The 15,201-nt window shown below is 42.4% G+C and overlaps 1 protein-coding gene across 1 annotated transcript in view; it reads left to right on the top strand.

The window, feature by feature from the left end:
• The window catches only part of LOC149437499 (uncharacterized), a 125,639-nt gene that overhangs the window by 46,813 nt on the left and 63,625 nt on the right, over positions 1 to 15,201 (top strand). Inside the window, exons 14-18 of the mRNA XM_089660894.1 lie at positions 809 to 962; positions 2,913 to 2,985; positions 10,987 to 11,091; positions 12,203 to 12,417; positions 13,857 to 14,011. Coding sequence (XP_089517020.1) covers positions 809 to 962; positions 2,913 to 2,985; positions 10,987 to 11,091; positions 12,203 to 12,417; positions 13,857 to 14,011 — 702 coding nt within the window. The remainder of the gene's footprint in view (positions 1 to 808; positions 963 to 2,912; positions 2,986 to 10,986; positions 11,092 to 12,202; positions 12,418 to 13,856; positions 14,012 to 15,201) is intronic.

The raw sequence follows: 15,201 nt of genomic DNA, 5'->3' as shown, positions 1-15,201 counted from the left end.
GTGGCCTACCACTTGGTGGCTGAGTGGCTGTTGTTCCCAGTTGCTTCCACTTTGTTATAATCCCACTAACAGTTGAGCGTGGAATATTTAGTAGCCAGGAAATGTCACTGATGGACTTATTGCCCAGGTGGCCACCTATCACGGGACCACGCTTGGAGTCACTGAGCTCCTGAGAGCGACCCATTCTTTCACCAATGTTTGTAGAAGCAGTATGCATGCCTAGGGGCTTGATTGTATACACCTGTGTCCATGGAGGGGATTGGAACACCTGAATCACATGATTTGGAGGGGATTGGAACACTTGAATCACATGATTTGGAGGGTGGGGCCAATACTTTTGGCAGTATAGTGTGTATATATATTGTACATATATATATATATATATATAATTGTTTTTTTTTTTAAGATTGTAATTAAAAAAATTACTATTTTTACATACTTTCACCAGTTAGTGACACCATTCCCACTGCCTCTGACCACCGCCACACCAGTCCCAGTGTCCCTGATCATCACCACACTATTCCCATTGCCCCCTGATCATGGCCACACAAGTTCCAGTGTCCCTGATCACTGCATCAGTCAGTTAAAGTGTCACTAATCACCGCCACACCAATTTATATATATATTTATTTAAAATGCCACGTGTTTTTTTTACCTTTAATATATACTGTGTATATATATGTATTGTTCACATATAAAGTAATGAATGCAGCCCATATATTGATCAGCTCTATTAGTATGTACCAGTATTGTGTTCTAATCTTTAGATTACAGTAACTGAAAGCTGATGAAAGGTTTCTGTATCCAGGTGCCCATCTACTGATATATCTACTGACCAATTAAAAGTGGAAAGCAATGGAGTCGGCATTGAAGCTCGGTTTCCTATGAAAGTCTTCAAGATCACCAGTTTTAACATGGTCTTTCTCTTTGCTGAACTTAGACTCTGCACTGATGATTGTGCGGTAAGACTCAACGTACACATAGAGGATGTTCTGTGATTTCTGTACATGAAAGAACAGTCAGGGCTTCTTTAGCCAGATGGGCAAACAATCAGCTGCCCAATTGGCCCACTGGTCCAAGGGACCCTCAAAGCCTCAGCCCTGGATAAATTTCCATTAACCTAAAGGGTGGCAGGTTTGGGTGTTAGGAAAAGCATTTATTTAAACCTTTAGTAAATTATGTATAAGAATCCCTCCTTCCACCTGATAACCAGACCTCTGGTGACCTGGAGCCAACAATGTATGTAGTGCTTTCCATGCGATACATTCACATCAGTCCCTGCCCTCAAGGAGCTTACAATCTATCTCAGGTCTCTATGTAAAGGTCTCTATCTTGCACATACACTAGGGCCAAATTAGACAGCAGCCAATTATTCTACCATTGTCTCATTGGAGGAGACAAACACAAGGAGAACATGCAAACTCCATGCAGATAGTGTCCTAGCTGGGATTTCAATTGAGTTCCCAGTGCTACAAGGCAAGAGTGCTAACTATTAAGTCACTGTGGTGCCCCAATGTCCACAGTTGGCTTTCTTATATTTGCATGGCCTTATTTAGATGCTTGGAGGTGCTTATGGATTGAAAAATGAAAAACAAAAAAAGGAAAAAAACCACACCACCAAGCTTAACCCCTTGGCACCGAGTCCTCCTGGCCCTTTAAGGGTTTCAGAAGCCGGGAGGTGGGGAAGGGTTTTAGGGTCATGTGACTGCCATGATTCTCTGACACGGTCACATGATCGGGAAAGGTCCTGATCGCAAGAGGAGATTGGGACCTTTCTGTGAGTACTGGACATGTATGCTGGGAACGCGCAGGGCGCGCGCTCTCAGCACATATATTTTTCTTAATTGCACGTAAATGTGCAGCCGCTCGGCGTCAGGGCCCAGACGCCAGAAGGACTGCGCCAAGAGGTTAAAGCAGATCTTCAGTCATTTCTTTAAAAATTAAAAGTCAGCAGCAACAAAAACTGACTTTTAATAAACAGACACTCAACTGTTCAGGGATCCAGCACCATCCTTCACCGGTCTTTGGTCCCTGGCGCAGGCATGCTAACTGTGAGAGGCAGGCTCTGACTCCTTGCAGCTTCACAGCAGGCTTCCCACTGCCATGCTGCCTTTTGTGAATGGTCCCACAGCCTCCTGGAACCTGTGATGTGTCCCAGAAGGTTGTAGGTACTGAAAGGAGGAATAACTTCCACTTGGATCGTCTACGTGATCCGAGCACAAATGGGAGCGGGTACCTGTCAAAACGAAGTGCTCACTCCCCCTCCAGTCAAAAAAATGTTCCAAATATGGCAGAGAGATGGGGAGGAAAAAAAACAGAATTTCCCTTTTCTGGGTGAAGTTCCACTTTAAGGATGCCAGATTCCCTTATGATTTCTTCTGTTTTTGCAAACCAAGCAGGCAGAACATTGCAGTGTGAAATGAGCATGAAAGATGAATTAATGGCCAACTCCATACAAAAGTGGGGAATTAAATCCTATTTTGGCTTCTGATATTGAGATATTGAGATACCACCACCACCACCACCACCACCACCATAATTCACAGTTCTGCCCATATGCTGCAGTCATAACATGAGTCAGGGATGAGCTTAGGTTCAGCCCAAACCCAATCTTATCCGTAACAAAGACAATTGATGGTGTCATAATGCCATGATACAATGTAGAATAAGTAGTCCATTGGGGAATATGATTTTGAGAGACTATTCCAGGGATGTCTCACCATTGGAGTGATGGAAGAACCTGGTGCGCCCGCATCCTCCACTGTTTCCATTGTGGGGATAACACAGATAAAGGAACATGAAGGGGACGTTGTGACTTTAGCATAGCTGTGGTGTTTCTTGGATACAGTTTGCATCCTTCATCGATTTCACTTGTCTGGAATTTCTGTTGAATTTCTTTTATTTCCTTACAGACCTGCGGCTCTCTAGCCAGATCACTGATTATCCAGCCAATTGCAGAAACCGCTAGTATCGCTTTGGATGCAGGTACGTCATCTCATTATAGGTAAAGCTGATCCAAGGAATAACCGATACAATAGGAAAAATTAGAGTATCGGCTGCTCGTCCCCAAAATACAAGGAATAAAAAAAAAAAAACCTTGGGACTTTAATGCAGTTGATAAAGTACCACACAGGTATTCGTATATAAAAAGTTATATACTTTATTTTCCAAAATTTCCTAAACACCCCATTATACAGTATGTTAAAATTAGTGATGGACCTGAACACCCCCCTGTTCAGTTTGTGGTCAAACATTAGAACCTAACAGAAGTTCGACCGTGATTTTTGAACCCAGGGGGCAATACACTAAGTGGTATCTTACCGCATCTGAGTATGCGGCACGATACCGCACAACATTTTTCCCAAATATTGTTGGCATTCACTAAAAATCACTACTAAAATACTGCATGCCTTAATAAAATAAGTTATTTTGGCAGAGAAACCGTGCATTAATGTTTCAGCTGGGGTTCCCTACTGGCAGCTGAATGTAAAAAGAATTGGTGGCAATTTAGCAAAAAAGTGGCAAGGGATTCCCCCCCATCCATACCAAGCCCTTTGGGTCTGTTATGGATTTTGAGGCAAAACAATGCCAATATTTAAAATAGAAATTACGTGGGGTCCTCCCCCAAAATCCATACCTGACCCTTATCCGAGCATGCAGCCCGGCAGGTCAGGAGAGGGGTGGGATGAGCGAGTGCCCCCCTCCCCGAACCATACCAGGCTATCAACATAGGGGGGTGCCTTGGTACAGGGGGACTCCCCCCCAAAGCACTTTGTCTCCATGTAGATGGGGACAAAGACCTCTTTCCCACAATCCTGGCTCCCCCCCATGTGAATGATTATGGGGTATATGGTATTGCTACCAGGGGTGGACTGACAACTCATGGGGCCCCCAGGCAACAGGGGATCATGGGGCCCCTGTGTCCTCACCCACACTCAAACTACACCCCAAAAAACCTATGAAAAGGTACCAGGGGCGTCTCATGGGGCCCCCTACTGAGTGCCCGAGTTCCCAAATGGTCAGTCAACCCCTGACTGCTACTCATTCACAAAAAAAAAGTGTAAAAAATGACAGGAGACAGTCTCTGAACAAGTCCTTTAATAAAACAACAAAAATTAATAATTCAAGGTGATTAAATCCAACCTGTGCCGCCAATAATGGATGTTGCCTCCTAAGTTGCAATAGGACGCCAAATGGCGTCCACCATGTGACCACCCCTGCATCCATGAGGGAGAAGATCTCCCTCATCATCTGGTGCCTTCCCCACCCCAAACGTGTGATGGTGTGAGGTCATTCCAGAGTCGGACTGCAGTATCCTTGTGGTAAAGTCCACTTGAAAGATGGCCATTGCTGTCTTTCTGTATGGGGACATCCAGAAAAGTAACTGTTACCCTACTATGAGACATGGTAGATTTTAAGTTATGACTGTTATTGTTAATTTTTTGAATACATTCCAATAACATCTCCTCAGGTCGCTCCGAGATGAGAAATACGTCGTCTATGTACCTATACCACATGGAAATGGTGCCACATGGAAAGGTTCTCATCTACACCGTGTTCCAATTATTATGCAAATTATATTTTTCTCAATTCCCTAAATAATTGATGTAAATAACAGTCGGCATAATTCTCATGTTATCAACTATTAAGAGTACAATTCAAAGTTTATTGAACAAACCTCCTAATAACAGGTTTCTTTTTAAACATAAAAAAATTACAATGCACTGTTCCAAATTATTCCGCACAGGAGGTTTCAAAACACTTTATAGGTTGTAAAGAACTGAAATTTGTCATTTGTTGTGTTTGCAGCATATTTACTGAAATCAAAAGCTATTTCAATCAAACTTTTAACAAAATGTTTACTTTTTAAACATTTTAACAGGTCAGGTTACATTGTAACATAGGACCCCTTATCTGATAGCAGATCACAAGTTTTGCATCCATTGAACTTGTGAGTTTTTGGACAGTTTCTGCTTGAATTTGTTTGCAAGATGTCAGAATAGCCTCCCAGAGCTGCTGTTTGGATGTAAACTGCCTCTCACCCTCATAGATCTTTTGCTTGAGGATGCTCCAAAGGTTCTCAATAGGATTGAGGTGAGGGGAGGATGGAGGCCACACCATGACTTTCTCTCCTTTTATCCCCATAACAGCCATTGATGCAGAGGTATTCTTTGCAGCATGAGATGGTGCATTGTCATGCATGAAGATGATTTTGTTAAGCATAGTTCTTCCTTCTGTACCAGGGAAGAAAGTGGTCAGTCATAAACTCCACATACTTTGCAGAGGTCATCTTTACACCTTCGGGGACCCTAAAGGGGCCGACCAGCTCTCTTCCCATGATTCCGGCCCAAAACAGGACTCCACCACCGCCTTGTTGGAACATCGGTGGCCGTCCACCAACCATCCACTACTCTATCCATCTGGACCATCCAGAGTTGCACGGCACTCATCCGTGAACAGGACTGTTCGAAAATTTGTCTTCATGTATTTTTCTGCCCAATGCAGCCGTTTCTGCTTGTGAGCATTGGTTAGTGGTGGCCGAATAGAAGGTTTATGCACAGTTGCAAGACTCTGGAGGACTCTACACCTTGATGTCCGTGGGACTCCAGAGGCACCAGCAGCTTCAAATATCTGTTTGCTGCTATGTAATGGGATTTTAGCAGCTGCTCTCTTGATCCGATGCATGGATCTGGCAGAAATCTTCCTCAATGTGCCTTTATCTGCACCAACCCGTCTGTGCTCTGAATCAACCACAAATCTCTTTATAGTGCGATGATCACGCTTAAGTTTTCGTGAAATATCAAATGTTTTCATCCCTCGTCCAAGGCATCGAAATATTTCACTCTTTTCGGCAGCAGAGAGATCCTTTTTCTTCCCCATATTGCTTGAAAATGGTGCTCTGCTTAATAATGTGGAACACCCTCCTTTAGTAGTTTTTCCTTAAATTGGGCTCACCGGCCAATCTAATTATCACAGGTGTCCGAGATTATTTTCAGTGATCAAAAGAGCCCTGCCACACAATGCCATCCATGAGTTACACTGAAAAACAAAATATTTCATCTTTTTGACACTTAAATAGAATTTGCATAATAATTTGGAACACGGTGTAAGAGGAACAAATTTTACCACTCCTCCAGGTACGGATTGGCGTAGGATGGGGCACAACATGTCCCCATCGTTACGCCCTGTACCTGGAGGTAGTGCGAATCATCAAACGAAAAATAGTTATGACAATAGATGACATTCAGTCCAGTCAGTACAAATTCATTCAAAGGCCAATCTTCAATTGGTCATTGAGAAAGTGTTCATCGTATAGCTGACACTCCACAATCATAGGAGATCGAGCTGTGGAGGGCTTCAATGTCAATAGTGACTAGAAATGCCCCATCAGAAATGATTGAGTCTTCAATAATTTGCAAAAAATGGATAGTATCCTTCACAAACGAAGGTAATGAAGACTCATGAGGTTGTAAATACTTGTCGATCACACAGCTTAAATTTTTAGTCAAACTTCCATTACCGCAAAGAATAGGGCATCTTGTCGGATTCACGAGATACTTATCTATTTTGGGCAAACTATAGAAAGTTGGCGTTCTAGGAAACGTTACTCAAATGAATGTCCACAATTTTTTGGAAATTATACATGCGTCAAGGGCATTATCAAATAATGCATACAATTCAGATATACATTTTTCATAGTTACAGGAATGGGTCTATACTAGCTGGTAGTTCGTAAAATCTTATAGTACATCTTTCTATACTGTATGTTGTCCATAATGACTACATTTCCTCCCTTGTCTGAGGGTTTGATTGTGATGGTATCATTGTATCACCAACAAAGTGCTGCCTTCTCCATTTCTGATAGGTTGCTATCCTTGGCCTAACCATAGGGTAGTTTGTTACCATCCCTCAATGTTTGCTTCAAGAATATAGCAATACTAGAAGTGGTATTAAACAACGGAAACTTTGAAGATGGTTTCCAAGGGGTTAACCTGAGGCCTGTCTACTTCCCCTAATAATTGATCTAAATTTACTTGATCAATGAGATCGACTGGTTCATATTCCTCCAGTAAGAAAGTCAGATCCTTAAAGGCTCTTAACTCTCTTCTGGAGTACTGGGACCATTCAGTCGTCTCAGTCTGATCATCTGATTTTGCATGTGAGCACCTAGGTTTCCTGGCAAATAATTGAAGGTCTTTAACTACTTCAAATTTATCAAAGTTCTGTTGTGGACAAAAGCTAAGTGTGCGTGATAAACATATGTGAAGACAAGTTCACATTGTTAAATGTTTTAGTTAAATTCGAATCAGCTAGTGTTCTATATCCCGAGCTAATCTCCCCCATCGGAGACCTTTCCACCGCATTCGACCTAGAAAAAGTTGAAGGATGTGATTTGTAAGCTTCTGAAAAGCTAGGAGAATGCTGACTTACTGAGCTAGAAATGAAGATTCTGAGTCCACCACCACCTCACCCTGTGTGTGAATGGATCTGGTTCAAAATTTTTGAGATGTAGTCCTATGAGTGCATTGAACTAGTGTCAGTCGAACATTTTTTAATCTCCTGTACTATTCCGGCTCCTTTTTTTTGACCTCTTCCTCTATTTGGGGTACCCTTCACCTGAATACAAGAATCAGAATCAGAAAGTGCATAATTTAGTTGTGTTATCCCCCTTGTTCTTTGTATAGTGCGGGGGTACCTTCTCCTAGAGGGGAAAGATTGTTGGGGAACAGTCCATTTGTATTCCTTCCCTTCAATTAAGGCTGTTAAATCTCAAAAAAAAATTATTTTTTGTGTAATATAAATGTATTCAAATCTGCCAAACCATCCCTAAGTTTCTTCTCCAATTCTAGATATAAAGCAGGGGTGTCAAACTGGAGGCCCTCCAGTTGTTGCAAAACTACAAATCCCATCATTCCTCTGCCTTTGGGAGTCATGCTTGTAACTGTCAGTCTTGCAATGCCTCATTGGACTTGTACTTTGGCAACAGCTGGAGGGCCGCCAGTTTGACACCTGTGATATAAAGGGATTCATTTCAAATGCAGAGAGTTGCCTCTCTGCATTCTCAATGTCCCCATCCAGGGCAGCAACCTGCCTATTATACTCAGTAGTCAAAATGGACATCATTTTTTGTGAACAATGTTACAAATTCTCCTCCCACTCTTTTTTTTTTAAATCTTCACTTATCTTTTCCAGGTTGGGTAAAATCTGGATTCTCAAACCCAAAGGATTGATCTTTTCCTTACTAAAAGCTTCATAGGTTTTGATGTGCCAGAAAAGTGCTGACTTTTTCTCCAAAAGTTTCCCCAATCTCAGAAAGGGAGAGAACCTCGGTCTTTATTCCTTCTGGAAAAAAAAAATCAATCTGACATGTAGACATAAAAGTTTACCCATTCCTGGCCATGGAATTCATTCATGGTGGGATTCCAACTCTTAATCAATCTCTGAAAAACACGATACTTAAATGTGCGCTATACAAAAATATCTAAACATTGAAAGACAACAAGATACTTAATAGAGGGGGATTTAGGGTAGATAACACCCAAACAATATACATTAGAAAAAATTAGAGCTAAATCCCCAAAATACAAGGAATTCATTAAAAAATTCCCCTTGGGACTTTAATACAGCTAATAAAGTACCACACATATATATTGTACATATATAAAAAGTTGTATACTTTATTTTACAAAATTTCCAAAAAAACTCATTATATGTTAAAATCTCACTGGAGGCTCTGACACAATTAACCCCTCGCCCTCCAGAGGATTTCCCCCCCCTTCCTGACCAGGCCATTTTTTGCATTATGGCGCTGTGTTACTTTATCTGACAATTGCGCGGTCATGCAATGCTGTAAATAGATTAAATTTACATCCTTTGTTTCCCACAAATAGAGCTTTCTTTTGGTGGTATTTGATTGCCTCTGAAGTTTTTTTTTTTTTTGCTATAAACAAAAAAATACCGACACTTTTGAAAAAAAACAAACAATATTTTTGACTTTTTGCTATAAAACATATCCAGTAAAAACATTTTAAAAATCTAATTTCTTCAAAAATGTAGGCCAAAATGTATTCTGCTGCATGTCTTTGCTAAAATAAAAATCCCAATACATGTAAATTAATTGGTTTACGTGAAAGTTATAGCGTCTACAAATGGCGGTGTATATACAGGAATTTTATTTATTTTTTTTTTATACTAGTAATGGCAGCGATCAGCAACTTATAGCGGGACTGTGGAACTGCGACGGGCATTCTGACAGTGGGGGGAACTGACTAATAGCCACTGACATCCCCAGTGACAGCACTGATGGCACTGGGCAGGAAGGGGTTAACATTTCGGGCGATCAAATGGGTAACTGTGTGCTGTGTGTGTTTTACTAGGGAGACATGCTGTGCAGGGAGATACAAAGCAGCATGTCCTTGGTCACAGGAGAGAGATCTGTATTGTTTTCACGCAGGTCTCTCCCCTGTCAGCTTTCCCCGACGATCGCCGGGTGCTGGCAAGGACCCCGTGATTGACATCCCTAGCTGCCAATGGCGGTGCGGGTATGGACACCTGATATAAGGATGCACAGGTTCTTTCTAATCACCCTAAGGCTTCATTTACATCTGAACTTAGCATTTTCAGTGTTTTTAGCACAATTTTTCATGCATATTTTACCACGGTTTTTGCACGTTTTTATACAGCGTTTTTTGAGCTTTGCTGTTTTTTATTAGCCAATAGAGAAAAATGGGCCTGACAGTAATCAGCTTTCAGCGCAGTTCCCCACTGAAAGCTGAATGTAAAAAAAGAAAAGCAGGCAATTAAAAAATAATACAAATAATTACTTGGGTCCCCCCTCCATCTATACCAACCCCTTTGGGTCTGGTTAAGATGTTGATGAGAACCCCCATGCCAATATTAAAAAAAATAAAGGTGTGGGGTCCCCCTCAAAATACATACCAGACCTTTATCTGAGCATGCAGCCCCCCCCTTCTGAACCATACCAGGCCACCAGTTCTCAACATGAGGAGTGCTTTGGGGCAGGCCCCCCCCCCCCAGAGCACCTTGTCCCCATGTTGATGGGGACAAGGGCCTCTTCCCCAGAACTTTGGTCTGTGGTTGTGGGGGTCTGCGGGTGGGAGGATTTTAGCAAGGTGGCCCCCAGATCCCACCCGCATGTGAATGAGCATGGGGTACATGGTACCACTACCCATTCACAAAAAAAAAACGTAGTGCAAAAAAATACATGAGACAGTCTTTGAAAAGTAATTTATTAAAAGAAGTAAAATAAAAGAATGTCCCCTGAAGTAGATCCAACGTTAATCACGATGCCCGCCGCCGCCACCCGAAAAAAGAAAAAAAAGGCTCCGCTCCCCATTCTGACTCCCAGCCGTCTGACTGCTGTGCTGGCTTGACAGTTCTTAAATATGTAAAGGGAGGGGCCATCACATATGTGACCCTGCCCCCGTGTGACATCATTGACCCAGCATGCCCCACTCGATGATGTCACACAAGGGCAGGGTCACGCGGGTTATGTCACTGGGTTGCCCCGCCCCTTAAATATTTAACAACTGTCAAGGCAGCGGAAGAGTCAGACGGCCGGGGGCCAGCTTCGGGAGCAGAGCCTTATTTCTTTTCTTTTTTCGGGGTGGCGGCAGCAGCGGGCATCGTGATTGATGTTGGATCTACTTCGGGCCAGGAAGTAAGGAGTATTGTCCCAGAGGGGACAAAGCAATAAAAACCTGCAGAGGTTCTAACCCTTCACTGTTCTAATATAAATTGCCTTGGGCATCAGATCCCATTTAGGCATTTTATTGCTCGGTGTGTCCCGTATATTTAAGAGTCCAAAAAGAGAGCAAATTTCCCATTGTCAGTTTTTATTGTCCGAGCTTACAAATACTTTACCGTCTATGGTGGACACAACACAATGATTTCAGCCTACAGTGAATGTGAATATTGTGTGAGATATCCAGAAGAATGGACTTTAATGGTTTTCTGTCTCTCCAGTGACTTCATCTGTACCCTGTGGAGGTGATTTCTGTGCTGATGATGAGTATTGTGACAGTGATGTTGCCTGCCGGTGCAATACAACTTTCTATACATTGATAGGAGGTATGGTATGATATAATACAATGGTGAGAATGGGTCCTGTGCCACTTAAAACCAAATATTAGATATTTCCATAAACCATATGAAGTGCACCTAACATACATTAATGTAAGGGGGGACTACACTGACCACCAATGTAAGGGGGACTACACTGACCACCAATGTAAGGGGACACTACACTGACCTCCAATGTAAGGAGGCACTACACTGACCATCAATGTAAGGGGACTCTGCACTGCCCATCAATGTAAGGGGGCTCTGCACTGACCACCAATATAAGGGGGCTCTACACTGACCACCAATATAAGGGGGCTCTACACTGACCACCAATGTAAGGGGGCTCTACACTGACCACCAATATAAGGGGGCTCTACACTGACCACCAATGTAAGGGGGCTCTGCACTGACCACCAATGTAAGGGGGCTCTACACTGACCACCAATGTAAGGGGCTCTACACTGACCATCAACGTAAAGGGCACTACACTGACCAATAATGTAAGGTGAACTACACTGACTAATAATGTAAGGGGGCACTACACTGATCAATAATGTAAGGGGGCACTACACTGATCAATAATGTAAGGGGGCACTACAGTGACCACCATGGAAGTAGGGGTACTACACTGACCACCAATGTACAGGAGCACTACAATAACCATTTATGTACAGTGGCACGACACTGACTATCAGTGAAAGAAGGCACTACACTGACCACCAACATCAGGGGGCACCTCACTGCCCTTCAATGTACGGGGCAATACACTGGCTACTAACATCAGGGGGCACTACACTGACCATCAATGTGAGGGGCACTACATTGATCACTAATCTAAGGAAGGCACCACAAGGACCACTAATATAAGGGGGCAATACACTGACCACCAATGTAAGGAGGGGGGGTACACTGACCAGCAACAGTCGTAAAGTAAACTGAAAGTTTAATTTGGCTTTAACTCTTTGATTCTCTGGCTGCTTTCTCCCCAGTCCCTGGTCACTCCTGCCACCCCAAAGTGGGTATATATAGAAACCCCCTATAGTGTATATTGTACATCAAGTATGTCACCGTCACCTTCTCATCTCAGAAATGCTGAATGAATTTACTTTATTTTCAGGAAACTTTCCGTCTCCAAATTTGACTTGTGCTGGAGGATATTTCAATATACAAGTGTCAAAATGTTGGTTGGAAGCAAATGGTTATAATACATCTGATATTAGGCTGAACAGCACCAACCCCGAGTGTTGGGGAGTAAAGCAGATTGTGGATGGAACATCTGAGATGACCATTCATCGTCCATTGAGAAAATATGACTGTAACACGTATACTGAGGTAAGTTCTCCTGACACGGTCTGACTGTTTGTTATACAAGAGAAGTAAAAACAGATACATTAGAGTATGTATAGAAAAACATTTATATGTAGCCAGGTGTTGGGTTACAACAATATGGAGATAGTGACATTGCCCTTTACTCTTCTCTTCTACTGAGATACTGATGTCATGCTGCACCACCCTCTTCCGGCCAGCAGGGGGAGAGCTAAAGACAAGCAAGCCCATAGACGTCTATGCAGAGTGCTGAGAATCCTGGGAGTTGTAGTTTGAGATGGCAGCCATATAATGGCTACACTATAATGGTTACAGTACAGATCCTAATAGGCCCTGTGCAGTAGGATAACGGGAGAGATGTTTTTTTCTTAAATTGCCCAGGAAAGTTCCTCCTGAAGGAATTAGAGAGAGAGAGCACCTCTGTTTGGATATTTGCCTGCCAGCAGCAGACCATACCAGCAGAGATCCGAGCTTGAGACTGGGAGTGAGGACACCCGGGGCAGTGCAGCACCACCTACACCACTGCTTCAGGGAGACAGGAGTGTCCATTCACCCTATACTGCCTACTGCTGATGACCAGAGGCTTTTGGGGAGAGACAAAGGGGAACCCCGTCTACAGTGAGAGGTCACCACTGCATCCCGAGGACTGGTGAGAGGGCCATTCGCTCATTGCTAATTCTGCTGGCAGGGACTGAGCCTCTTAGAGTAGGACACCAAGTGTACAAAATCCATACTCAACCCACACTGCACCATATACTGCACTTATTCCAAACCTAGACTGCATCTATATCACCACTATACTGCAAGATACCAAACTTTTACCGCATCTGAACCACATCTACCTTGCACCTGTGCTGAGACCTTTACTGCATGCAGGCAAACTAGGACTGTTTTTATATATTTTATATATTTTTTTAAATACAAGCGGTATAAGTTCCTGAATGTGACTTGCTTTCAGTCTCTTACAATTGTCTGGACATCGGAGCTCAGACTGGAAGAAGGAGAAGCAACCCAAGGAGCCAGTTAGTTCAAGGGGCATGTTGATAGGAGGAGAGAGCAAAGTGACAGAGAGATGAGCTTATCAGTCCTCTGCTCCTCCTTTTACTGTACAGTCACAGACTGGGGGAGGGTCCAGGGAGGGGGTTGAATAATGCTGACCACCAGACTGAGGACATCTATTGGTAAAAAGTACTGCTGGGGAAATCTCTTGAATGAAGCTGAATATTGCAGCCAAAGTTGCTTTTTTATTTTATCTTTTTTGTGGCTAATTTATATTGATCTTGGTTTGGGCTGGAGTTCTGCTTTAACAAAGCTGGAGACTTCCTTATTGACCGGTCAGAGAATACACTGATATTTATAGTAACTATTGGATAATGTGCAGATCACTGTATGGCGGGGAGTTTTCTGACCTCGTCTAATGACTTATGTGCTTCCTCTCTCTACAGGTAAATTCCACCCATATCACATACACAAATCAGCTGTATATATTTGCCCAGACGGATCCGATCCGAACAACAAATGACGCTGTCATGAATGTCTCCTGCTCTTACCCGCTGTATATGAATGTCAGACTTAATGTGACCCTGCACCCAATACTCGGGTAATTATTATTACACATTGTTGGTCTTTCAGAAATCCAAGCTGGCCATCAGTTATGACAGGGGTGTCAAACTGGCGGCCCTCCAGCTGTTGTGAAACTACAAGTCCCATCATGCCTCTGCCTTTGGGAGTCATGCTGGTAACTGTGAATCTTGCAATGCCTCATGGGACTTGTAGTTTGGCAACAGCTGGAGGGCCGCCAGTTTGACACCTGTGAGTTATGATATTGGTTTCCATCACAAACCCTTGGATGAGGTCCCTTAGCAAACCTTCAAGTATCTTCCGACAGTAGAAATTTAATTTAAAGTTCTGTCCTTACTGGTTGAAGACCTGAATCCCTTCTTATATATGGACACCGCATCGGCCTTGTGCCAGGTCTTCATAAATTAGAAACAAAACCTTAGAGATAACTGAGCTCAACTCTCTGAGGACACATGGGTGTAAGCCATAGACATGTGCGATTCGTTTAGCTGGGAATCAAAATTCTGATAAAATTTTCATTATTCGGGGATGTATCCGAATTTCTGAATCATAATAGTAAGGAATTTCAATAAATCAGAGATAAATTATAACGAAACAAATTATCCGAATCTGAAAGTGAGTTAAAATTTTAAAAATGAATTTGAATTCCTAAAGGAAACATATTGCAATAAATACAGTAAGGTATAAAAGTGTAATAAGATGATGATTCCTACTTAGACTGCTATATAGAAGAGAATAGAATCATACGACGTCCACCCAGAATGGCGAATGTCCAGCTTGCCCGTCATTTTACTATAGGCTGAGCAGGAAGGTGTAATACTAAAGCTGAACTTCAGACAGATATAAAATAGAATAGAAAATAAAGGAACAGAATAGAATTAAACAAAATATTAAAGAAAAAAATAGAAAATATCCTGCCCTCAGCTAATAATGGAATCTTCTACTCTTCCTACTAGTCCATCCCCCTCAGTTACTACCTTTTGTACCACTAGCCCCTCCCTCTTAGATTGTAAGCTCCAAGGATCAGGGCTCTCCTATCCCTCTTGTATTGAACTGTATTGTTGCTGTATTGTCTCCCGTTATATTGTTAAGCGCTGAGCAAACTGTTGGCCGCCATAAATCCTGTATAATAATAATAATAAATATTGAAATAAATACACAGAATAGAATAAAACATAATATAAAAGAAAAGAAAGCAATAGAATAGAA

The sequence above is a fragment of the Staurois parvus genome, unplaced genomic scaffold (assembly GCF_062004578.1).
Source record: "Staurois parvus isolate SC_StPar_1 unplaced genomic scaffold, SC_StPar_1.0 ptg001286l, whole genome shotgun sequence".
NCBI lineage: Eukaryota > Metazoa > Chordata > Amphibia > Anura > Ranidae > Staurois > Staurois parvus.
The sequence above is the reverse complement of the archived record's forward strand: the minus strand, read 5'-3'. Positions and strand labels throughout refer to the sequence as shown.